Source organism: Malaya genurostris, chromosome 2, assembly GCF_030247185.1.
Source record: "Malaya genurostris strain Urasoe2022 chromosome 2, Malgen_1.1, whole genome shotgun sequence".
NCBI classification, from domain to species: domain Eukaryota; kingdom Metazoa; phylum Arthropoda; class Insecta; order Diptera; family Culicidae; genus Malaya; species Malaya genurostris.
The window spans coordinates 101,647,441-101,674,273 of NC_080571.1; the positions used below are offsets into that span (position 1 = coordinate 101,647,441).

Here is a 26,833-nt window from a genome sequence, read left to right on the forward strand (position 1 = left end):
TTCAAAATCGAGTTTCTCACACTGGAAATTCACGTAGATTGTTTGACGTTTAATCAATTCACGTAAAGCTTATGTGATGACTCTATTCATTTTAGGGGATGTTCGTATAACATTCATTTTCGTCACGTAAAATATTCAATTTGACATTTGAAACCATTCTACGTGATTTTTCAAGTGAATCGAACGTGAATTTTTATTTGAATGTGTATCCCGCACATCGCTCAAAAACCTGCGTAACTTCGGATATTCGCGTGAAACCGCAAAACTATACAAATGTCTTCAAAAATTCATGAAATATCGAGATTTGGTGTTCTCCCGACAAATCTTGCAATGAAAATTCTAATAACTAATAACCCAAACAACTTTTCGTCCGTCAAATTTTGATATGGGCCGCAGTTTTAGTTAAATTTCTTCTCGACACAAAATAACCACTCAAGTGTCAGATTTCAACCAAAAGATCAAATTAACCGCGAAACTGTTCACAGCCTTAATCGTTCGTAACTGGTGTTATCCGGGCGACTTTGTTAGGTCTACATAAACCCCATGTATCGCCGGAGGGCCCGGTGTTGAGTCCCACGTTCCCTCTCAGTTTCAGTCCAGGCATTCGGTCTGTTTCAAAATCGGCTAACGAAGGTCACGTGTTGGCCTCCCGTTGAACGATTGATTGGACATTTATTGGACCAATGAAGGACCACCGTTGAATGTTTTTTTCTAAGAGGGAAATGAATCGATATAAAACGATAAAAATAGTGGCGACAATGGAAGCGGACGAAGTGAACTTTTCACCACCCTAAATTATATTCTTTCGTTATTACGAAAAATTCGAAATTGCACCGCCCTGAACGAAATAACATTCTGACTCTTAAGTTCCTCTTCTGAGATGCGAAATTTGATTGGCTTATCGGCTTAGACCACATAATAATGACGTTAAATATACTTTGTTAATAAAAGTAGTAAAAGACAATGTTTAAATAGAATATTGTTTTAATAATTAAGAAAGTATCATAAGAATTTGCAATCACAAGCAATTTTGCTACTTACATACAAAAAAAATATAATCTACATTAATGGTAGTAAGGATACTGGTAAGTTTCATAAGCACAGTGGTTATATTTAGCTAAACCTTAAATACTAAAGCAGCAGCACGATTGAACAAAATTCGATAGATATTGATTTTGTTACACATACTATGTCTAACAGCTTTACTGTATCATTTCCACCGCCAGGACTTAGAAGCCATTGACTTCAGCACATATGTCTAAATTTAAGTAATAAAAGGTAGTGGATAAAGTCAGGTATTTCCATATTAGGAAAGTTTTCTGCAACACACGTGAACAAGTTATTTATTCATGCGATGGATTACTTATTAGTTTCTGATCACTGGAAGTCCGGTGCAGTACAATATGCCGATCAAATATATGTGCCTTACACTACGAGCTTGTACTTTTGTCATGAAATTTTACTATCGTGCGTTTTCCGGTGCGTGTTTCGGTTGGCTGAACTACTGAATCGACGGTCACATAAATCACAGGGGTAGTTTTTCTCACCAGTATGGACATATGTATGATTCTTCAATTGATAGTTGGTCGCAAATGCTGGAAAAATATCATGCATGAAGCTATCGGAGAGGAACTTTAAAATAATATTTTCGTTCTAGTGTACCTTTTTGACACACCGTACAAGAGAAAGGCTTCTCTCCAGTGTGCGACCTCATATGAACCGTCAAATGAACATGAAGCATAAAACTTTTACCACACATCTGGCAGGTGTACGGTTTTTCCTTTGTGTGTGTGCGCATGTGAATCTTCAGGTCCCCTTTGCCAGCAAAGGCCTTCTCACAAACAGTACAAACTATATTTTTCACTTTCTTCTCTCCTGTATGTTGTCTCATGTGGCCCTAAAAAAGCAATGTGAACCTTAAACGCTTTCCTCTGTTGTATCACTTTACTTACGCTTAATTCGCCCTGGCTGGGGTAGGCCTTCGCGCATATTTCACACTGGAAAGGTTTTTCACCCGTGTGAATTCGAATGTGGATCATAAGATTACCATTCTGGTTGAATCGCTTTTGACAGTAAGGACATTCAAATGGTTTTTCGTTGGTGTGTATTCGACTATGCGCCTTAAGTTGCCACGAGAGCGTGAATCCTTTGCTACATACCAAGCATTTGTGCGATTTCTCGCCCAAATGGATCTTATTGTGTGTATTCAGCAAACTTTTCGACTTGAAACGTTTTCCACATGTTTCGCAATTATACCGTCGCTCATTCGAATGACGGCGCTTGTGAATATTCAGCATGTTCTTCTGGTAGAATCGCGCATCGCATTGGTCACAGACGTGTGTTTTCTCTCCGGTATGCCGAAGTATGTGGTTTTTGAGTACGAATTTTTCAGAAAACTTCCGCGAACAATGAGGGCACTCGAATCGTTTCTACGAAATGAAATTAACAATGAAATATGTTTTTCTTCTCGTAATTTTGATCAACCGTAGCCTTGTAATTTGTTAGTACTGAAAGTTTGAAAGAATTGTATGGATGAACTTACCTCGGAATGCTTTTTCATATGATTATGATAGTGTCGAGTGCTTTCGAAATCGATATCACATATTTTGCAATGCCGCACGTTGCCTTTACTCGTGCCAGGAGAAGAATCTGCACTCAGTTGTCGCTCGATCGATTCGTTACCAGTGAGGCCTTGTTGCTGGCTTCGATCGCCGGCCAAAAGGCGATCCTCGTCGTTGATTAAGCTGGCCATGTGTTCTTGCTCTAAACGATGCTGCACTGAATCATCGGACCGTGTTACGGATGATGCTAGTTGCTTCTCCATACTCTGAATGTACTCTTCAGTCAGAGCATCTTTCAAATAATCCACGTGAATCATTTCGTCGTCATCATTATCGTCTAATTCCTGTTCTTTTGGTATATTCCCAATGAATTCAGACAACTCTTTTTTGAGATTTTCCAGCACTGTGGATTCCTCTTGTTGTGACAATTCATCTGGTTGACAAATTTGAGGAGCTTCAGGTTCATTTAACAGCTCGCTAGGATTCATAATAATTGAAGGGACATAGCTCAATTGAGTTTCAACATTATCCTCTGTTTCCAACAAATCAACTGGTACCGGAAAATTTAGACGAAAATTTGTATCCGATGTAGATACTTCAATCTGACCAGTTTCCTCTACTTCCTCCAAGGCTTCGAACTGAACCGTTTTATTTATACCTACGATTGGAATGCTCATAGAATCTGGTACGGTTTCTGTAACAGTACTGCTTCCGTTCATTAACTGAAAACGTAGTTCTTCAACTGGGACAACAACTGCAGAGGTCTCCGTGTTGCCTTCAGCGTCCGTCAAGATCACATTCAGCACTTCATACTTTGTCTCGCAGTCTTGCCTGATAATTACAGATTTTTCGATCAAGCTACGGATTGACACATCGGAACGCTCGCATTGCTGTCGGAAGCTACAAATACGTTCAACTTCTTCCAAACATTTCACACAAATATGACATGGAAGCCCATCTGCTTCTTCTATAGTGATGTTTGCGCATTCCATGACCGTTTCTGCTAATGCAAACTCGAACAAATCTTTGAGTTGATCTTTCTCCTTTTCCTCCAAACATGTTCGACAAATCTTGTCTAGGTAAACAATGGTAGGAGTGTCGCTAGTACTGGTTGTAGATGTTCGAGACGTTGCAGGTGTAGGTTCAGTCTCTTCTGGCAAGTGACTGTCTAGCGAATCAACTGAAATCTCTGCAGCGGGGTGCTGAACTTCCAAAGGGTGATCGTTTTGTGGAATATACGAGCAGTTCATGTTTATCACATTTTGCACTTTTCAATATAAAATAAACTGTTGGGTGTTTATCATTTTAGTATGCTAAATGGCTAAGTGAAATGCCTAAAATTTCCACCACTTTTCGACATAATTGCTATGGCAGAAAACCACGATCAATACGATAAAAATGGCAAAGCATACAAAACAAAAAAAAAATCGATAGCCAGGAGGACGAGACCAATGAAAGTGATTGCGAAAGTAATCAAAATAATCGTGTTTCACTTTCTACACACAAAAGTGCACTGAGTAAAAACACGATATCGGTCTTTAAGGGTCTTTAAGGACCACTGTAGAAAAAAAAGAGAACGACTTTTTTGGGGAATGACCCCTTAATGACAAATTCGTGTTGTCGCAGCTGCACTAACCTACAGAGCAAAAAAATTATTATATTGCAATTTCGATGTGATAATCAATAGATGTGTAATAAATTTATACGTACTGAACATCAAATGTGTGTAATATCACAACCACGCACCCATACAATTGACATGATATGTTGAATGTGATGCCGTGCGATGACGTTTCTGAACTGAAGATCAACTTCGTTCCAAGTTGACAGGGTCTGATTTGATTCAGAAGAGAAATAACATAAATAAATGTATGTTTTGTGACTAACATATTTTGTTAAGGGTCTATTGAAAACATTAAATATGGTGTTTTTAATCGATGTCACAGAACGCAACAATTTCACCATCGTCATTTTTGCATACACACTTAATTTCATTTACCGAACTCAGCAATATTTTTACCGACTTTTACACAGCTGAACGTCTCGCAATCAGTTCAGTAATTCATTCATTGACGAACGTTCAGTGAAGTTGAAGTTTGTTCGAACTGTCATTTTTAACCATACTGATCAGTAATTCGTGATGAGGATTCGGTAAATATTATATCGATTAGTTCAGTAATTTCTACAGTTCAGTACAATATAAAATAAATTTTGAAATTAATGTAGTTTGAAATTTCAGAAAACCAAAAAACAAAATAATTGAACTTCGAATGCATTTTACTGTTTAATTATAAATATATATTGTTTTTATATGAATCCCAAACTTCGTCGGAAACATTCCCCAGTTGTAGATAGCGTTCCTATTCCAAATATTGTATTTATTATGAACAAATAAAACATTTTATCTGCAGAGTGGCTTGCATTTGCATGGAACCGAAGTGATTGAGGAGCATCGCCTGCAAAAGCCGGATATTTAGAAACTAGATCCTGTGCTATCATATTTTTATAGAACGAAGAAGGGCGTCTGCGGAAAAGCCCCATAATTATAATCACTTTAATCATCATTGTGCTCAACTAATACTTAAAATCCATAATTAACTCGAAGATAATCGCCTAACACGAATAACAAATAACGAAGCCTCTAGGCATTGAATTTAGTTTAAAATTGACTCCATTTTACTCAATTTGATCAAGTTCATCCAAAAATCAATATGGCGTGTTGACAATTGGATTCGTTAATATTTACCGAACGATTCGTTAAAAACTGATAAACTGCTGATCGTTCAGTACTATTTCTTTCTAATCTACCGAATTGATTCAAACTGAAAACTGTTCGGTACAAAATTATCAAGTTTTCGGTATATGTATTTTTAACAGCCGAATTTCGGTAAAAAGCTAAGCGGAATACGTCAGTTTATGTAAGCATATCGGTAATTTAGATTGAAGTGATAATTTTTTCCGTAAAAACATTACCAAACTAAAAATCCGAAAATTAGTGTGTAGATATTGACTTTGTGTCCTATTCGTATTAGAATAAAATTATATTGGAAAAGAAATATGGTACACGCTTTGAAATCAATTGTTCTCGAATTTTCAGCTGATTCCTCGTGCCAAAAACTCTAGATATATTTATCGAGTAATCACCACACCGACCAGCAACAACACAAACGTGCGATTCTTTGGTGATAGCAACTGCGCTGGTTTTTGGTCAACCTTTGCATTTCGATAAAAACAAACAGCATTAACTATTTAATTAGGTATTCTGAGATGTTATTGTGGCGTTGGCACTATTTCTGGTATTTTTTGGCTGTCAAAATTTGTAAAAATTTTACACTATTGCTGTTTTTTGCTGTCTAAATTTGTAATATTTTTGCACTATTGCTGGTATTTTTTGTGTCAAAATTGTAAAAATTATAAAAATCAATGAAAAATATCTCTTAAAAAGGCGGGTGAGTAATGTCAGAGACATAACTGGATGTCGTGAATACGAAAAAACTGACACGCTCCCATCACTTTTCCGAATATCAGTTAGTTGATTGATTGTATGAATTGTGCAAGCTTTCCTCTTTTTCACTAATAGAATTTGAAGCGATACACCTACATTAAAGTACAGTTTAGTTACATTAAACAGCTACTATTCTACAACTATATATTCCAAACTTGAAACAATTCCTTTTTAATTTGCTAATATAGGAAGCTAGGTACGACAAATTTGTAGTTTATTTTTATTGAAGCTATGAAGTTCGAAGATATCTGATTCTTCTCGAAATTTCAGTACGAGACAATTGCAATGGCCTGGTCTGAAATGTATCTACGATCTTCGGTATGCAAGAGTGATTCTAATAATAATAATAATAATGATAATAATAATAATAATAATAATAATGATAATAATAATAATAATAATAATAATAATAATAATAATAATGATAATACAGATTAATCTGTATATATGGCAACCCTGTTTCGCAAGGCATATTTTCACACGACCCCATACTAGTATAAAGATGTGTTCAACATCATCATTTTCGCTTTCGCATTGCCGTTCGTAATTGAATGTGTTAGTGACGGTACAAATCTGCTTTTCTACCTGTCTTCGGAGCCATCGTTCTGACGGTGTCTCGTACGTACAGAGTAGCTGCTTTAACTTAAATGACGCTATTTCTCACATCACATTTCCTTTTATACGTGCTAGTGGTAGCACGGTAGGACGTCCCCTTTGTTAGAATTCCTTTCCTATACGCAGAACGGGAAACAGTGAAACGATATAAAAGAGAGAGTTAGCAGAGCGGCAGCCAGTAATACTGAATGGGTCGTCGAGCTGTGGAGGAACAATTAAGGGCAAGGCAAAGTCCCGCTCAAACCGTGCTGGTCTGAAGTGCCCAGTTGGCGGCAGAATCCATCGTTTGCCTCGGAAGGGGAACTACGCCGAGCGTGTCAGTGCTGGTGCATCGGTCTATCTGGCGGCAGTGATGGAGTACTTGGTTGCCGAAGTGTTGGAGTTGACCGGTAACGCTGCCCATGACAACGAAAACGAAAATCTTCCCTCGTCATCTGCAGCTGGCCATCCGTTGAAAACCCCGTCCTTTTCAGGATGACCACATCACTGTGATAAAGAAATATTTAGAATTGCTTTAAGTTTAGCCAGTTCTGATACGCCTGGAAAGTAGAATGCGCAAATCAAGTGGAAACATTTGTTCTAACAATTTTTATTTTCGGCCGCATACTAAAGTACTCGCGACAAAAATACATATTGATCTGTGGCAACTCTGTTTCACACGGCATATTTGTAAACTAGTATAAAGATGTGTTCAAAATCATCACTTTCGCTTTCGCATTCCCGGTCGTAATTGAATGTGTTAGTGACGGTGCAAATTATTTTAACTCCCATCTTGATGAATCTTTTGGTAGGAAATATTGAGATCTGAGATGGTTCTCGTGTGTGTCTTGTTTCGGCAATGGGCCTTGCTGGACTTTTTGGCTGCCTTTTTCGGTTTCATTGTGCTGACGGTGTCTCGTGCATTCATATCGGGAAACAATGAGACGACAGGTCCTCGATGTTGCTGTCGTGTGTCTTGTTTCGGGGAGAGTTGCTCAGCAAATGATAGGAAAAGTGAACCATTCAACTTTTATATGGATGCTCTTGTATAGATACAGACATCTCGCGTTCTGATTGGCTGGTGCTGTCATGGGTTAAATCAAACAGGTTTTTCAATAGTGTACTATTGAAAAACTTCAATATTGTTGTAATACACGTTCAAGTTGAATATTTTCGATTCTATTGGTAGTTAGATTATATAAATCCTTCTACAGATCACTGAGCTATGAGCTTTCAAAATACGAGAAAGGCAAACGCGCCATATGAATTATCCTCTTTGATACTCGTTTATACCAAACATTTCAGAAAAGTTTAATTGTGAACTATTTAAGAATATGTCACACAACTGAAAGTTTTAGCATAAAATTGTGATCATATTTCCGATGGCATGTAGCAAGAATTATGTTGATTCGTTAGATATAACAGGAGATATTCACGATCAAAAACTTATCACTCTCTCAGAGGGTAAATTTTGAAAAGGCGCCCCATAGTAAAGTAAGTCGTATTCACGACAATACCTAGATCATCATTCCAATTTCTGACATTACCCCATTTGCGAACAAAGACTTTTAACTGTGAAAAAACCGACATCGCTTACCAATAGAAATCCAGAACGTTCAGAAATTTTCATGCTGGTAGCATCCTGGAGCTAGGGATGGTACTCGGAAGGTAAAGTATCGATACCTAGTGTATCGGGATGCCAAAGTTTTGGGTATCTATACAAGGTACCCGTACAAAAATAAACCATTGATTTTGCGGCATAAACAATTGATTCACAATTAGATATATGGGTTACAATACATTTCATTGTATCTTGACAAGATTTTTTTTCATTTCCAACGATTCAATATATTGTTTCTACGATTCTACAATTGAACTTATTGTACACGTGGTGTTTCAAATAATATGCAAACTGGACATTTGATGGTTTTCCAAGAAAACATGTATGAGAAAATTTTATGATTTGAATTGTTACGATACTTAACAACCTATACATTCTATTGTAAAAATCATATTCACAATTAGTTGAATATTGTGTAACAATACATTAAAATATTTTTCAATGGTCAAAGCAAAATTGTGGCAGGTTTTGTAACAGCAAATCGTATTGTTTTTCTACAATATTTTTTATTCGGGTATCGAAAGACAATAAAGTATCGATACCTGTGTATTAATTGATACTTGCGCAGCAATCATTTCGAAATAAAATAAAATTGTCACAGCCCACCTGGGATTAAAATCGATTCCCAACCCCGCACATAGCCTTAGAAAGTTTTTCTGGCCCGAAGAGGCGAATGACCTCAAGAATAAAGCCTCTATAATTGAAACAAAAAAATTCCGTCATAATGGGAATTGATTTTAATCCGTTGCGATACTGTAAGCAAATACAAATTATAATACGGAATACTTCGACAAATTATCAAGGACACATTTTGCATCGTGCGGTACACTGTCATGATACATTGTCAGAGTGACAATGTACTTTAACGAATTTCCTATAAAACTAGCAACGCTGAAGGGTGAGAACAAGATCACCATAGTTACTGTTTATTATAGTGAAAAATACGAAAACAAATTCACAAGCGAAGTCGGAAGAGCAGGACGAGACGGTGATATTGACGACGATCACGATTGCACATCAAACAGGAAGATGTTTTGAAGGTACTGACTCCACGACTCAGAAAATTCATTTCATTAAGCATTTGTGCTAACCTATGTGTATCTATATTTTGTAGGTGATCGAAACTATGGGCAAGAAAAATGAAAATGAGCTACAGGATAAAGCAACTGAGTTGATTCTTTCTCCTGGCGATGGTTAAACAAGTAAAAGAAATGATACGAAGGTCGGTTCATTACGTCAGTACATTTTTTAAACTGATTAGTGAAGCTACAGACTAAAAATACATTCCATCAACTGAATCTTTACCATTTATTTACAATGCTAATCGAAAGCTTTGCTCAGCTGCATAGCATAATCTGACGCTTCTAAAATTGAAAATGTTACCGTTCTGCTGAACAGCTTGATAAATCAATTCTTGATATTCACCAAAACGCTGTCGATAGGAAAAAGCAACAAAAGTCTACGAAAAATAAATTGTATCAATAAGCATAGCAGATGAGTCTGATATGAGCCATGTATGTAGGTAATGCCGCCAATGTAAATTGCAAATGTTGTCTCACTATGCGGAAACGATCAGTTGATCTTCTAGGGTTGCGTTTCATAGTATTGTAGAGATTACGCTTACGATGACATCTTCGTATAACGTGAAAATGTACGGAATGGGATAGGATTTTGTAATCTTCGAGTTTTGAATATAAAGAACAGCAACGATAAACATAAACAAACAAGTTTGTTTTGCACCGTTGCAACTAGCATAAAGTGTTGCCAGAAACGATCTCCTTCCACATTTTCAAACTATCGCAATGAAAGGGCTAGGCTTACTTGTTCATGCTGTGAACCAAACATTGGCGATCCGTTTGTATGGGACTAAGGGGTATTATTATTTGTATTTGCTGTAAGTATCGAGACCAAAAGCAAATACAAATTATAATACGGAATACTTCGACAAATATTCAAGGACACATTTTGCATCGTGCGGTACACTGTATCATGACAGTGACAATTTGGCTTAACCATTCTAGATTATTGTTTAACTTACATTTCGCTTGTGATCTTGATTATCAGATAAAAACTGTTTGTTAATTTATTTTTCACTATAATAACTATGGTGAACTTATTCTTACCCTTCAGTGTTGCTAGTTTTACAGAAAACTCGTTAAAGTACATTGACACTCTAACACTGTATCATGACAGTGTACCGCACGATGCAAAATGTGTCCTTGAAAATTTGTCGAAGTATTCCGTATTATAATTTGTATTTGGTTAAGCCACCATGAATATACTACTAGCTGTATTGATATTTGTAGATTCGTAGGTGTTTGTGTTCATTTTTCATCTTTTGTGCTAGTGCCGGTGATATTTAGACTGATTGTTGCAGTTTAATACAGCAACGATAAACATAAACAAACAAGTTTGTTTTGCACCGTAGCAACTAGCATGAAGCGTTGCCAGAAACGATCTCCTTCCACATTTCCAAACTATCGCAATGAAAGGGAGTAATTTGCTAGGCTTACTTGTTCAGGCTGTGAACCAAACATTGGCGGTTCGTTTGTATGGGACTTAGGGGTATTATTATTTGTATTTGCTAACAGTATCGCCCTGATGCGATATCGATATAAAAAATACCCGATTCTTGAAAAAAGGAATCGATACCTCAAAGTATCGACTAGGTATCGGACATCCCTACCTGGAGCCAATATAGTGGCATCAGCATCAACGTTGCCAGGTAAACCGATTTATCGGTATTTATACAGATTAGAGTGACTATAATCAGAGTGGCGACAGCTGTTCGTTTGGAATGACAGCTCCCAGTTCCAAACGAGCAAACGACCTGTCAATTCAATGTAAAGCTAATGGAATGTTTTGAATTGTTGCCAAAATTACGGATGAGATGTCGTCACTCTGGTTATAGGCACTCTAATACAGATATTTGACCTCTATACCGCAATACAGATATGTACTCCCAAAATACAGATAATTCACGGATCGTACAGATAAACACAGGAGAAAAGGTTGCTGCGATACCTTTTTTTTTGCTCACCAAAATGAGCTTTGGTGACATTTCCGTGAACTTGACGTGAATTGACGAGATTCTGATACCGATATGGTACAGATAGATTTTTGCGCCGAATACAGATTTTTGGAAAACTGACATGGCAACGCTGATCAGCATGCTGGCTGCTATTGCCCACATTATCAGATCCGAATGGATTCCGAATCAATTCCGAATCAGCGAGAAATTTTCATTCGGAATTTCATGTGGAAATCATAATGGATTCCGAATCAATTCCAACTCCAGTGCAACAACCGATTCCGAATGAACCGGTTCGCCTACAACCGGTTGATTCGGAAATCATTTGGAATTGAGTGAGAAGATGCGGACTGAATTGTCAATTCGTCTTCTTCTTCTTCTTTCCTGATTTTGCACGTTTTCGTGCTGATTTTCAGTTTATTTTTAAACGAAAACTATATAACTCAATATACAAATTTAAATCTTCATGTTTTTCGGATATACAGAACTAGTAAATAACCAGTTCTTCTTAGAATCCCAACATAAACTATTGAAATTCGCTGGAAATTAACAAAACGGCCTACCTTAGTCAGCATCATCCATTTCCTCTAGCTGGAGTGTAGTGAAATGGCTTAAGTCGCCTAAATTTCACACTAACACATTCATAAAATGAGCGAATATTCAATGACATTTATAATGTCACTGTCAATCAGGTTGATCGAGCAGCCAACTCAGGCGAAAATTCTAGCACTGAACCGATCGAGCACTAAAAAATCATGCAGTCGAGTAAGAATTCATTGCTCATTCCGTCATTTCGATAATGTGGGATGAGGTTTCTTTGCCCGGTGAAAAATGAACGGCGGTCCTACTGAAAAATGGGTGGCCAACACGTTTCCTGATGAAAACAAAACAATATGTAAAAGCGATTCACACGCAGCATCAAGTGACTATCACCTGCATGGAACGATTACGGAACAACAACATTGATTGTAAGCAATTCATATGAAAGGACACTATGTCAAGTTCACGGAACATTTTAACGTCGGATACGTGAGCAATATTCGGCTAAAAAAATTAATAAAAATAATCTGGGCGTCGACGGAAGTTGATTGATCGTCTGAACCGTGTTTAATGCATGCGTTTCCTGATGAAAACAAACCAATCTCATTTGCATTTGTGGTTGTAAATGAGCTGTCAGAGAGCCTAATTGCACGCTTAAAAATAGTTACTCAAAAATGAGTAAGATCTCACTCATCTACAGAAAAAGTGGAACAACTCTAATTTAGAGTAACTCCGAAGTTACTCAAATTTGAGTTCTTCCACTGGAAACGATATTTGGGTAAAATCTACTCATTTACTAAGTAATACTTTATTTGTACATGTACCAAAAATAGAGTAACTATCACTCAAATTTTGAGTGAAATTTTATTTCACATATACCAAATTTGCAAAAAAAATTCTCCTTTTCTGAGTGTATTGTATTAAAATATTAAGTAATTGAACTCAAACCTATATCAAGTGGTGGTTGCTTGGAGTAGTGTGTTAATCGCAAATTAACATACATGTCAGTTATGCTCAGGCACCAATCATACACTTATTCCTCATAAATGACATTTGAGCATATTCGGTTTCATTCTAAAGCACAACACGGAGTTTATCATTCCGGTTGTTGCAGACACAACACCGTTTGTGTTGAGCGACTCACCCTCGAAATACGCGATCTCACTAACAAAATATACAACCTGTTGCTACAAATTGTTATTACAACCTTTAGACTGATCTTGCGAATAGTAACAAAAATACGAGCTATTGCGTTAAACTCAAATTTAGAGTAGGAGTTACTCAATATTATTGATGATAACTACTCAATTTTTGACGTTTCCATGTATCATTTGAAAATGAGTAACTAGTACTCAAACTTTGAGTAACTTTTTCTAAGCGTGTGAGCAATTTGACGTCTTTGTTACTCACACCGATGCAGAGTGCGCAGATCTATCCATATACAAAATTATAATGTGTGCGAGCCGAAGTCAAAGTTTGTTGTGGGTTCAATTTTACACGGAGGTAAAACATTTTTGACTCATAATCATACACTGCGAAAAATGCATTTAGAATTTCGTAAGCTATGAACTAATGAACCAAGTAGAAGACAGTTCCATTACGTGATATAGTGTTTCATGAACGATTTTATGTCTTTCTCAACTGTTCTCTTGGCATTGCAGTGTTTTTTGTTTTATATAATTCTCCAATAATTGGCACGATGCGGCTCGACAAAATTCACTGGGTTATTTCGACATACTCACACTAGCATTAACCTTTCAACTGCTGAGAATAGCCACACCAACACATTCGCACGTGGATTGGACTATAGCATAGAAGTGTAAATGTGGCTTATATAACTTAGAGTTCCTATAAAAGATGCTAGCTCTCCGGATTTGTCTGTAAATCTGCAGATTTCGTAAATAGTGCTGCAGACATTTTTTGTTGCAGTCTTTTCGCAGACATTCGTCAAAATTTTGACTTTTAAAATTGCCGTGACGTTACGTATCATATTTTATAGAGAAATTTATGCCTGCAAGAGAAACTTCTCTTCGAATTTACTGACTTTTGCAACCCTGTCTGAAGATATTTGAAATTTTTACCTGACATCTCTGGTGCCTATAACCAGAGTGACGACAGCTGTTCGTTATGAATAACAGCTTTGTTCCAAACGAGCAAACGATCTGTCAAATACAGCGTGAAGCTAACGAAAGCGCCAATATTTCGGATAAAATATTTTGAATTGTTTCGAACATTACGGATGAGATGTCGTGACTCTGATTATAGGCACTCTAATATAACTAACAACAACAAACCTGTTCATTGGACGAAGCTATCGATGATATTTCCTGACATTCAGATATTCGAACAGTTCGACTTTCGAATTGTAAACATGTTTTGGGAACTCAGCTGCGCTGCCAGTTTAACCACATGTTCAACTGGCTGTTTAATGTGCACAAAAAAAACTTTCTCTTTGCCTAGTTTGTATACTCGTTTGTGTTAGTGTAAAAGTCAGGTGACTTACGCCCAGAGATGCCATTTATACAGATTTATCTGTATTATACAGATTTTTACACGCTCATACAGATTTAATACAGAGTACACATTTTATACAGATTTCCTCAATTTAATACAGATTTATACAGATCTCACAAAAAGTAAGAAATAAAAAATTAAACTTTTCTGTCTAAGCTATGTTTTAGTATTTTATTCCAGTGATGAGATAAAAGTCTTTCAATCAACGGACAAATCACAAATTAATATGTAAATCTGTTGTGAGATGTGAATCTGTTGTAAGATTTATATTATATGTTGAAACCAATTTGAACTGATATTCAAGCAAGTAATGGCATCATGAAATTTTACTGTCAAACTGAGAATTGTATGACTCGACTTGACGTTGCGTATTGTGCGTTGAAATTCCATGTCAAATTATGAAGTCAACAATTTCAAACTAGATAAATATATGGAATTACAATTCAATTGTTTTGAATAAAAAAAACAAAACTACCCAAGCAACCAGAAGTTCCACAATTCCTTAAAAAGTCCACTTTCTTGCTGCTTAAAAGTACACGCGGAACTTTTGAGAACTTGAAGGTACAGATTAAGTTCCGCATGAACTTTCCAGCTGCTTAAGAAAACACGTGGCAATTTTTGACAGTTAAAAGTACAGAACAAGTTCCGCGTGAACTTTCTCGCTGCTTAAGAGTGCACGTGGTACTTTTAGCAACTTGAAAGTACAGAACAAGTTCTGCGTGAACTTTTTCGCTGCATAGAAGCTGAACAATGTATTCTAGAAGCAGCTTAGAAGTTCGTTCCACTGCGTCGCGCGAACTTTCAAGTGTGGATGATTACTTAAAAAATGGGCTGCTTAGAATGCTATTGATTAACTTTGAGAGCTGCTTAAGCCAAATCAGTCCCTTTTATCAGAACTTTTGGTTAGTTGGGTATGAAGTTTCGACGTTGAATATTCTTGTGAGCGCAGTAATGACTGATTGAATCTACCATCCTACAACCACAATATATTGGAATAACATCTTTTGGCATCATTTTGTTGTAAGAATTTCATTTTATTAGTGAATACAGATTAATACAGATTTTTTTTTACGAAGCAATACTATGATTTTCTATGAAAATATCTGGCATCTCTGCTTATGTCATTTTATTACATTTCAGCTAGAGAAATGGATGATGCTAAGATAGGCATTATTGTTGGTCCCCAATATATTTTACCAGTTTAAGCTGGGAACGGATCATTCACTAGTTCTATATCGACGTAAATATTTCAAAAGGGCCTAAAAGCAATTAACAGATCCTATTCGTTTACTGTCTCTTTCGAATCGCACCAAAGTGCTAGAGCAGAGCTAATAAATTCTCTGAGGTGGATGCAGATACTTTCACAGAGGTGTACACGCCGGTGAGCACTCTGGTGTATGGTTTGCGTATAAGTAACGTGGGGCACGCAAAATCAGCAAAATAAAACAATTTATCGTTGAATTTTCGTTTTTCCTTGCAAATTTTTCATAGCAAGCCCAGATCTACTCTCTATTAATTGAAGTTCACAGAAGTGTTCGCTCACCATCACGCGCCCGTGATCACTTGGGTGTAAGAGAATGTGATTCTCTCGCACCAGCTTCTTTCAACACAAGCACGCACTAAAAGTCTGTCTAATGGACACTGAGAAGAAGTGCGCTTTCCTCTTTGTGTGAAGCACACCAAATGTATCCGCAGTGTACAATTGAAATTTACGCCCTAGTGTATCACTCTAGTGAAATGCCATCTCTGCTTGAAAATATGGTTATTTTGACAGTTCGATAGTTATATTTCAGTACTGTGAAAACATCCAAATAAAGCTAATTTCAGTTCTTTAGTGAAAACTTCTTCAGTGTGATTTTTTTCATACTTTAACAAAAAGGAAATACCCAACAAAAAGTTCCAATACATTGTCAAACAAAGTTAGTTTTTCTCGAAGTTCTTACGTTCTCTGTATTGAAATTACCTCTGTGGGCAAAAAGTAGTAAGAATTTTGAATTATATTTTGCACGGAAACCTTATTCGTTGAAATTTTTTTTTCTAGATTGGTATAACTGTAAGTGACTTTTTACAATGAGTGAAATCATTCAACAAAGAAACTCCATTAAATTTTGTGAATTTCTTCAATCTAATTTCTGGTGCTTTGCAACGTTCAGAATGTTGCAAAAGGTCTTCGTTGATAATTGTATGACACGAGCAAGTGTTCTTGATTGGTACAAGTTGTTCAAAGAGGGTCGAGATCGCGTTGACGACGAACTACGGACGGCCATCAACATCAACTGATAATTATCGAGGTGTGGGGCACTCCGAATTTCTTCCGACCGGCCAAATTGTTAACAAGGAATACTGTTCGAGTGTTATGCGTATAATAATATATTATATATTAAATGTACAATTTGTATTTGTTCTTACTATTTTTTACCCACAGTAGTATTTTACCACTTGATATCATTTTATTTTCAGTGCGAAATAAATATGAACAACTTTTCATCCGTCAAACTTTGAAATAGGTTGAAGTTTCAGTTAAATTGAAAATAGCTGCTCGAGGGGAAAATTAGGACTAAAAGTTAAAATAATTTGCTTAATAGCGGACCTTACACGATCATTAAAAGTGTCATTACTAAGTAATGACACTTCTGCTCAAACGCTCGTCATTACTGCATTACTGTACATCATTACTTTTTAGCCTTACACGTTCATTATTAATGATGAGTATTTGTAACTATTCCAGCACGGGGCTTGTAACCAGAATAACTTTCCCTCAGCAATTAAAGAATATTAGCAATATTCTTTATCTTCGTTTAGCTGAAAATATATTTTATTTGCCATTGAAACGTTAAGGTTGGTCATTTCCAGATTTTTTATTTCACGTGCAGTTCTGAAGAGCAGGGATGCCAGGTCATTTTTACAAAAATCTTTGATCAAGCCAAAAACATGTCTGTGAAAATCTGTGCCAGTTGCCCGTACCATAATAGCAGATCAAAATCAATTTGGTGAACAAAAAAAAAGGTCTCACTACCAACACGCTCTGTACCTTTTTCCTCAACCAATCTGTACTCTGTACTGAACCGACTTGACGTTGCATATTGGGCGTTGAAATTCCATGTCAAATTATAAAGTCATCAATTTCAAACTAGATAAATATATGGAATTGCAATTCAATTGTGGATAAAAAAAACTATGAAACTTCGTCGTTGAATTGACTGACAATCTATTGGAATAACATCTTTTATCATCATTTTGTTGTAAGAATTTCATTTTATTACTGAATACAGATTATTACAGATATTTTATACAAAGAATACAGATTTTCTATGAAAATATCTGGCATCTCTGAATACAACTGACGATATTCAGCACTTCCACAAAAAAAAATAAGAAGAAGAAATAATGTTGGTAATGATGGAAAATCCGGAATTCCATCATTACTCGTGTCATTACTGAACTCGCAGACCTTACACGAGCATTAAAAGTGTCATTACTTTTTAGTAATGACACTTTTAATGATCGTGTAAGGGCCGCTAATGGTCCATGTCCTGAATCGGCCCCCTGTCACGACGCCATCTTGATGAGATCAAAATCGGAACTTCAAAATCAGCTGATTGCAATGTAAACAAACAAACAGTAATACATTTGTTTTACGCGTTTACCTTGTTTAGTGCACGAAAATTAGTGAATTTTGGCTCGACTCTCTCACAATAACTTGTCGGTTTACCTAAAATAAAGCAGACAGTGTTTTGGGACATCAACTGAGGATAAATTTTCACAATTTGAGAGTCGCGATGAGTATCAAAACATCGCAGTGTTTGGGGCTCGAAACGCGAGGGGCTCAACGTAATCGGTATACTTTCAAATGGCTGGTGCTCACATACCGGTGTCAGATGGGTGTCCTGAATGTGTAGGGGGCTTTAAAAAAGTACACTCAGAAAAATATTATGGTAACAGTTACTATATAGAGGGCCAACCTGACCATGCGAGTATAGTGGTTTTCAGCCGACTATTAAATCAGATGATTTCAACAATAGTCAAGTTCATGTTTACTATAAATGGTATCGGCTCTAGAATAGTAATATTGAACAGTATATTGTATGAATAACTAATACGATTGAGATGGTTAGGCTAACCATGACCGAATCTTTATTTACATTGTAGTTTTCGCTATAACCAGAGCCATGGTATTTTCAACATTTCACTTTTAGTTATTTCGAAACTAAAGGCAGTGGTTGATTCAACAATGCTGAAGATCAGCAGAACATGAGCTAATATTAAAAAGTTTTATGAATTTGAATTCTAGAACAAGAACAACAAAATAGTTTCATGGAATTTTATTTTATTTTCACATCATATTAAATGATGACATGCCTAGTGAAATGTTGAATAGCAACGTGGACACTGAGGAGCATTGTTTGGTAGCAGCAGTTGATCAAAGGCTCTGATGTCCGGTGAATTTTTTCCTGAAGCAGGAATGAGCAGCATGAAAGAAATTAATAGCCAAGTCCAGATGTAAACCTCGTTACCCACCTGCGATATGTTGGATGTTATTTCTACAGCGACCGATAATGAATAATAAATCGTATACGAGACGTTGATTTCACTGGAAAACGTAGCCGTTGCCGGAAAAATGGTTGAAAAATTGAATTTCAATGACGGAAACTATTAAGGCTACAAACTTTACTCACCTGCAAGACCTACCAAATTACACAAAGTCATCATATAAAATTTTTTTTTCATATCATATATATCACTGATGTGTTACCCACGTACGAAATTTTCTGTTATATTGTAACTTTATGTGACAATAACATAGAACATTCGTTTATTGACAATTTGTATAGTCAGCACAAATGAAATACATAGTCGGTTAAAAAACAAAAAATACACGATAATGTGATTACTACATAAATTCTGTTGATATGGACTACATGAATAGTGTTTTCAAACTTCATAATCGTCTATCAAACCATGTATCTATGTATGGTAACATTATTATACTGTGAACATATTCACATGGTAGCAATAACTATTTCGCTTCTCATATATCAAGGCTCAAGAGCAATTTCACCTTACTAGAAATTGTGAGTTTAACTATTTGTTCTTATATTTGAGATGACTACCATTGTCAGTATGACCATGCCAGAAAAGTCATTAATACAAATAGTTTAGTCAAGTCGTAGTCTTTGTTGTCTAGTAATTTATACAATACAGATGGTGAATAGTCATATATCATGCTCTTTGCTACTATTTTAGCGTATAGTAGAAATGACAATGAAAAACAGTTTGCGGTTACTATGGTTCTTTTCTCAGTGTAATTTTTAATAGTGCAGACTTGTGCTTCTTTTCGTTAAGCGTGTCGGCGTTGAAGTTTTGGCGCCAAACACAAATGACACAGTTGCCGGCTTAATAAAATTTTCTTTCGTCGTTAATAAGATATTTATTTAAATACAAAACTAACATCAAATAACAATATAATATAAAGTGTTTGAAATTGTATGTTTCTCGTTTTTATGCTGCAATTATGCAAAATTCCAATGGCATCGAAAAAATTTTGATTAAAGCAGTGTAGAATTGTTTGGCAACTTTGTAGTTTTTCTATCGAATTCGATTGACCGGGTGACTTTACGAAGTGTTTTCATGTGGTTTCGTGTTTCGGTGTTGATTACAAAAAAAAATCTATAGTTCGTGTAATAATTACTATTAGAATATAATTGGTTCATCTACTCTGAAGTTCTTAGAATGGATGTTCAAAACTTACCGTACGTAGCGGAATACGCAAAAAGTAGCCGCGCTTCTTGCAAACTTTGCAAGGATAAAATCGACAAAGAAGAACTACGCCTTGGGGCAATGGTACAATCTGCTTTTCACGATGGAAAACAGGCTCAGTGGTACCACGAGAAATGTTTCTTTCAAAAGCTTCGTCCTACAACGGAAGGTGACATTGCCCACTTCGAAGGGCTACGCTATGAGGATCAGCAAAGAGTTCGCGATAAAATATGTAACATTTTTGTAAATGGGCTTGTGTAATCAAATATGTTTGAGACTTCATATAATTTTTAGCCAAACTCTGCGGTTCAGTTGTTCCAGCACCGGCGGGAAAAGGTAAAGGTAAAAAGCGAACAGCCGAACAAAACATGGCACTAAAGGATTATGGCATCGAATACGCATCCTCCGGAAGGGCAATGTGCCGTGGATGTGAGATTAAAATTTTGAAGGACGAACCTCGAATAAAAAAAGTTGATTATACCACCGAGGTCGGTATGAAGTACGGAGGACAGCCGCTGTGGCATCATATCGAATGTTTTGCTCAGGTAGGTCGGAATTCGTTTGCTCTCGACAAGATCAATGGAGTATGCATGGCGGTATTTTTTTCTTTCACAGGTCCGTTCTGATTTGGGATACTTCGAAAAAGGTGAAATGTTACCGGGGTTTCGATCGATGAAAAAAGAAGACCAAGAAAAAGTCAAAAATTTACTTCCGGCTATTAAAGTAGAAGAAATTCCGGTCAAGAAACTTAAAGCCGAACCCAAGGATGAGACAGATTCTGCTCAGGAAGCGTTTGATGAAAAACTGTATTCCTCACAGCATAAGGCGTTCTTTAAGATTCGTGATAAATTGAAAGATCTTAATGTAAAAAAGAACGATTTGATAAGTATCCTGCATCGTAATAAGCAGTCAACTGCGGAAAGTTTCGACGCTTGTTTGGAGCGAGTCTGTGACATTTTAACATTTGGCGCACTGAAACCTTGTCCCAAGTGTAACGGTCAGTATGTTTTGCAGAAATCTGCCTATATATGCGAAGGAAATCTTACTGAATGGGTTAAATGTTTGAATGCGGACCCGAAACCGCCTCGTGTTCCTACTAAAGTACCGTCCGAGTTGAAGAAAACGTTCCCATTTTTGGAAAAGTACAAATCCGTTGTGAGCGATAGACTCATCAAGTATGTTCCACCCAGCCTGGACACCACTATGAAAAAAGTTAAGAAGGAAGAAGACTTGGAGCCGAAAGTCAAACGGGAAAAGCCTCCCCTTTACAATCTTCATTTTGTGATTCTCGGTAAGACAGTGACTCCCAAGGATCAATTGAAGGACAAAATTCAAAAACTAGGTGGTAAAGTATCATCTAAAATTACTAGTACCACCGCTGCCATCATATCTACACCGGAAGAAGTGGAAAAAATGGGTAGTCGCATGCAAGAGGCTAAAGACATGCAAATTCAAGTGGTACCGGAAGATTTCATCGAAGATTCCAAGAGCGGTGGTGCACTGTCATATATTACCAGCAAATCTATTTGCGATTGGGGTTCCGATCCACACAATCGCATTCCACAGGACGAAGAAAAGTCCAAATCGAAAAAGAGTATCTACACCAAGTCAGTCCCGTCGAAGGTGACTTTGAAACTGAAGGGCGGTCTGGCCGTTGACCCCGACTCGGGCCTAGAGGACAAGGCCAGCGTGTACAAGGACGGCAAAGAGGTTTACAACTGCGTTTTGAACAAAATCGATATCCAAACGGATAAAAATTCCTACTTTAAAATGCAAGTCCTGAAAGCAGATAAAGGACACCGGTAAGTCACTAACTGTGTTGATAATAGATTTTTGCATTGTTTTAATTCTGTTTCATCATTGTCTACAGTTTTTGGCTATTCCGCGCGTGGGGACGTATTGGAACGACTATTGGTGGCAACAAAGTGGATGACTGCGATACTTTAATCGATGCCGTAAATTTGTTCAAGTTTCACTTCCAAGACAAAACTGGTAATCCTTGGGAATCATTCCGCGGTGGACATTTTCAGAAGCGATCGGGCCTGTACTATCCTGTGGACATTGATTACGGCGAAGAAACAACCAAAAAACTTTCTCAAAATAACAACGTTGAATCCAAGTTGGATCCTGCAGTGCAGGACCTGGTGCGAATGTTGTTCGATGTCGACACTATGAAGAAGGTAATGTTAGAGTTTGAGCTTGACATGGACAAGATGCCTTTGGGTAAACTGTCCCAAAAACAGCTCACATCAGCAATGCAAGTGCTGACGGAAATTTGCGATCTGATCGTCAACGGAGGTAGTAACCCGCAGTTCATTGACGCCTCTAATCGGTTCTACACATTGATTCCACATAATTTTGGAGTAGAAACTCCGACAGTTTTGGATACCGTGGACCAGATCAAGGAAAAACAGACCATGCTGGAGAGTTTGATGGAGATTGAAATTGCCTACAGTTTGCTTAATACTGATACGGATGACACCGTGAACCCGCTCGATGGTCACTATGATCAGTTGAAAACTGAGATGCAAACAATCAAACGTGACTCGGAAGAGTTCAAATTGCTCGAGAAGTACGTTAAGAATACACATGCAGAAACGCATACCGCATATGAACTGGAAATTTTCGACATATTCAAAATCAAGCGCAAAGGCGAAGAACGTCGTTTCAAACCTTTCAGAAAGTTGCACAACCGCAAGCTTTTGTGGCACGGTTCTCGTCTCACCAATTTTGTTGGTATTTTAACTCATGGTTTGAAGATTGCTCCCCCGGAGGCCCCAGTCACTGGTTACATGTTCGGTAAGGGTATATATTTCGCTGACATGGTATCCAAATCGGCCAACTATTGTTGCACAAGTTCCGCCAACTCGACTGGTCTGATGCTTCTGTGCGAAGTGGCTCTGGGAGACATGGTGGAATATACTCAGGCTAAGTACGTTACCAAGCTGCCATCCGGTAAGCACAGCACAAAAGGTGTCGGCCGAACCCAACCGAATCCAAGTGAAACGCACGTGCGTCCGGATGGTGTCGAGATTCCGTTCGGTAAAGGAGTCACATTGGACTCAAATCTGAACACACAACTGCTGTACAATGAATACATTGTCTACGATGTTGCCCAGGTCAACTGTCAGTATTTGTTCAAGATGAACTTCAAATACAAATATTAGAGTGGCATCAGGTAAGCATGGCTTCCAACAAATGATATTTTACTCGAATTATCCTACTATGTATGAGTACCTCAATACAACACATGATTCCAAAACAAATGATAGTTATTGATTCGTTTGCGGGGTTGTTGATCCCACTCCTAGCAGGTGTTTGTTTAATCAATACGTTTTTTACATTTGATTACTTTTATTTCGTTTGAATAACACGTTTTTCAGCCATAAATAACACATTAAACCTTTGCGTTTTCTTCACCTGGAACATCCCGAAATAAATGATTCAAGACAATTTACTGTTCCAATATTCCTTTCAAAATTTTATGGCGCTTTTGAACAGCACTTTCTTGGACCATTTTAACTGTATATCTGCCGAATTCGTCAATTAAATCATGACCGTTTTCCTAACGAAACAGAATCACTGTTAGTTCTATTTCAATTAAATGTATTTATTTTTGTTTACCAAAACATCCGCAACTGGTATCTGCTGCATCAGTTCCACGTGTTGTTTCATGTGTTGTTTCAGTCCACCGTTTTTGATGAATCCTTTTCCGCAAATGTTGCATTTGAATGGCCGTTCGCCGGTGTGGATTCTTCGGTGAGCACTTAAATCACCTTGCTGCGAGAATGATTTTCCACAGTCAGTACACGGAAATGGTCGCTCTCCTATTGAAGAAAAGAATGAAAGATGTGTCTCAGTTTAAGAACATATGACAGTAAATGTGAGTTCTTCTAAAACTACCGGTATGAGTTCGCTGATGAATTTTTAGCAGAAATACTCTGGCAAACGCTCGATTGCAAATGATACACACGTGTGGCTTTTCTTTAGTATGAATTCGACGGTGCACCTGTAGAATAAAGTAGTTATGGTAAATATCTCGATTATTCCGAATTAAAAAAAAAACCTTTAAATTACTGCTCTCGGCAAACCCACGCCCGCATATATCACATTGGTACGGCTTAATACCACTGTGGCGTCGTTCATGCAGTTCCTGGGCACCGACCGTCCGAAATTTTTTCTCGCAGAAATGGCATGGGAACGGCCGTTCGAGTGTATGAACTCGCACATGTGCCGCAAGAGCGGAATTCGATACAAAAGCTTTGTTGCAGTAAGCGCAGATGTGTAGCTTTTTCGACTCTATCTTGGCACTTCGCTGTTTGTGGTCTTTTTGGTCAAGCGGTGAATTCAGAGTACCGTGAGCTGTAGCATGTTTTAATTCATGCGTCCGAAGATCTTTAATGCTGCAATGCCGTTTCCAGTAATACATATGGTATGAAGATATTGAACGACGTTAATACTTACTTTTCAAATAATGCCAGACATAAATTACAGGCAAATTTCCCATGGCTGATCAGGTGTTTGGAAAGATTTTTTTGCATTGCGAACCCAGCTCCGCATTCAGGACAAACGAAATTAAGCTGCGATGTATGTGCTCGTGCGAGCTTTGTGGCTTCAATGTTTTCAAAATATGTGTCGAGTTCGTCCGTCACATACGCTTCACTGCATAGTGTCTCCGCATCTTCTTCCTGCTCGCTGTTTTGACTGCTAATCAAATTATCGTAATCAAATCCTTGCAACTTAGGATCGTTAGGATCTTCTGCAACAACGACTTCAATATGTTCATTGAGCGTACTATGACATTCAATCAATGGTTCCAATGCGGAGTCTTCGGTTTCTATTTTTATTTCTTCTACATCCACTTCTTTCACAATGCTGTTGTTCTGGACAAGTGACTGACCTACTTCGATTACTTTCTGAAACTGCGAAGCATTTTGGAGAATGTTTTCTGTCTTCAAACAACGCATACGGAACCGTGCTGCGTTGGCCAAATCGTTCAGGCAATCGCCACAGATATTTTTAGAATAGTTATCATCATCTGTAATCTATTAATGTAAAAGATTTCTTTAGCTAATTCGTTCAAAAATATCAATTTATTGGATACTTACGAGTATTCCACCACAATTTGCTATTAGGTCGCAAATTTTACTGTCGAATTCATCCAGTATGTCAAACACGTATATCATATCGTTTTCTTCAGCCAGACAACAACGGCAACATTCGGGCAAAATGCCATGAGCGGACATTATACATCCGATTACAATGATTTTTTTCTGGTTTCGCGAACGGGTTTGAGCCAAGAAGACAATGGCAGCCACCAATAATTGTTTTGTGTTGCTGGGAAACTACCAGCTGATTAATGTTTGGTAAGGGAATTGAACACGCTTGTTCAATTCTAACCGAATTTTAAGTATAAATAAACACTAAAAAAAACACAGGGTTGTGTACAAGACACGACCGATCACCTTAATTTAAAAAATGATGATATTATTTTAATTTATACATGAATACATTTAAGTGGCGGTAAACCCACAGACTAACAGACAGGACACTCAAATTAGATTCTTCAATCATTTTAACGGTCATTTCGAATATTCCTTTATTTGGGACAGTGCTCACATGTGTCATGATGGCGCCACGTTACCCTATCAAAAACATCCTGTCTGTCATCTAGAGAGTGTTTATTTTTTTCATTTACCAACAGAGTTGCCAATTATACAAAATTACCTGTAATGTATTGTTTTGTATACGTCCATGCGAATTTCATACAGGATACAGATTTAATACATATTGCCAAAACTATATACATAATTGTGCCTACTTCTCATCCTCCAACGCAATACAAACTCGAACCCGTTTTGTTACAATATTTACTTGCTTCTGGTCTGCCGCCACTTAATTTCGGGTGAAAACTACCAACACAATAAAAAATAGTCTAGATGAACAACGCTGAGTCAAATAAATGGTTATCTTCCAACATCGCGAAAAAGCTGAATATATTATCAACGTAATCCAATAATTTATTGCGACTATTCATTTTCAAATATTTGGATGAAATCAGGCATCCCTGCAAGCAGCTGATCGGTGTTGACAAACGAGGGGAAACCAACTAGTAAAAAAACTTGTACATAACACAAGGGGTGTTCAGATAGTAAATAGTTCGCGCAGTACAATATAGGTGGAACTAGTGCATCACGAAAAATTATTTTTATAAGAATTTACTCATACTGTCATGTCTGTTAGTCTGTGGTAAACCCTCCCATTGGTTGGTGGGCTTGACGGTATTGCAAACATCATCACATACAATTAATTAGCGTTACAATTTGATAAAGATATGCGTTACAGTTTTTAGCTTCATAATTAAATTAAATGAATAAGATATGGAACGACTTGAATAAGATATTGATTGCATTACGCTCCAACATCCGAGGTTGGGAGGCCTGTAGGGCTTAACTGAGCTCATTTAGGGGTTAGCCAAATTTTGTGCTAGGGCACATAACCGTTTTCATTATTGTTACGTTTCGTCTTTGACTCATCAGTGCAGAGCAGTTCAAATTGAACTGCTTAGTGCTAAACTCGGCAGTTCAATTCGAATCGCTAAGCAGACGTAAAGTTTCTGCTACTTACAGAACACTTTTTGTTTTGCAACCAAGTGCAATGTCTTTTCTGACGTGCCGAACGAAAACGTGTTTTCGACTATTTCTGGCCGC

At 37.3% G+C, this 26,833-nt stretch overlaps 2 protein-coding genes across 2 annotated transcripts; one reads left to right on the plus strand and one right to left on the minus strand.

Moving 5' to 3' along the window:
- Positions 1–1,023: 1,023 nt before the first annotated feature.
- On the minus strand, positions 1,024–25,480 carry LOC131428722 (uncharacterized). Its single transcript, XM_058592769.1, has 10 exons — positions 25,232–25,480; positions 24,588–25,168; positions 24,190–24,526; positions 24,027–24,132; positions 23,748–23,950; positions 22,393–22,543; positions 2,543–3,828; positions 1,953–2,429; positions 1,663–1,897; positions 1,024–1,595 (listed from the first exon to the last, which is right to left on the minus strand). Exons 1-10 carry the CDS (start codon positions 25,367–25,369, stop codon positions 1,450–1,452), a joined length of 3,660 nt encoding a protein of 1,219 aa, XP_058448752.1. The 5' UTR covers positions 25,370–25,480; the 3' UTR covers positions 1,024–1,449.
- Positions 19,827–23,525, plus strand: LOC131427806 (poly [ADP-ribose] polymerase). The gene is made up of 4 exons (XM_058591330.1): positions 19,827–20,355; positions 20,418–20,668; positions 20,739–21,925; positions 21,994–23,525. The coding sequence occupies exons 1-4, from the start codon at positions 20,097–20,099 to the stop codon at positions 23,288–23,290; spliced, it is 2,994 nt and encodes a 997-aa protein (XP_058447313.1). The 5' UTR covers positions 19,827–20,096; the 3' UTR covers positions 23,291–23,525.
- Positions 25,481–26,833: the final 1,353 nt, after the last annotated feature.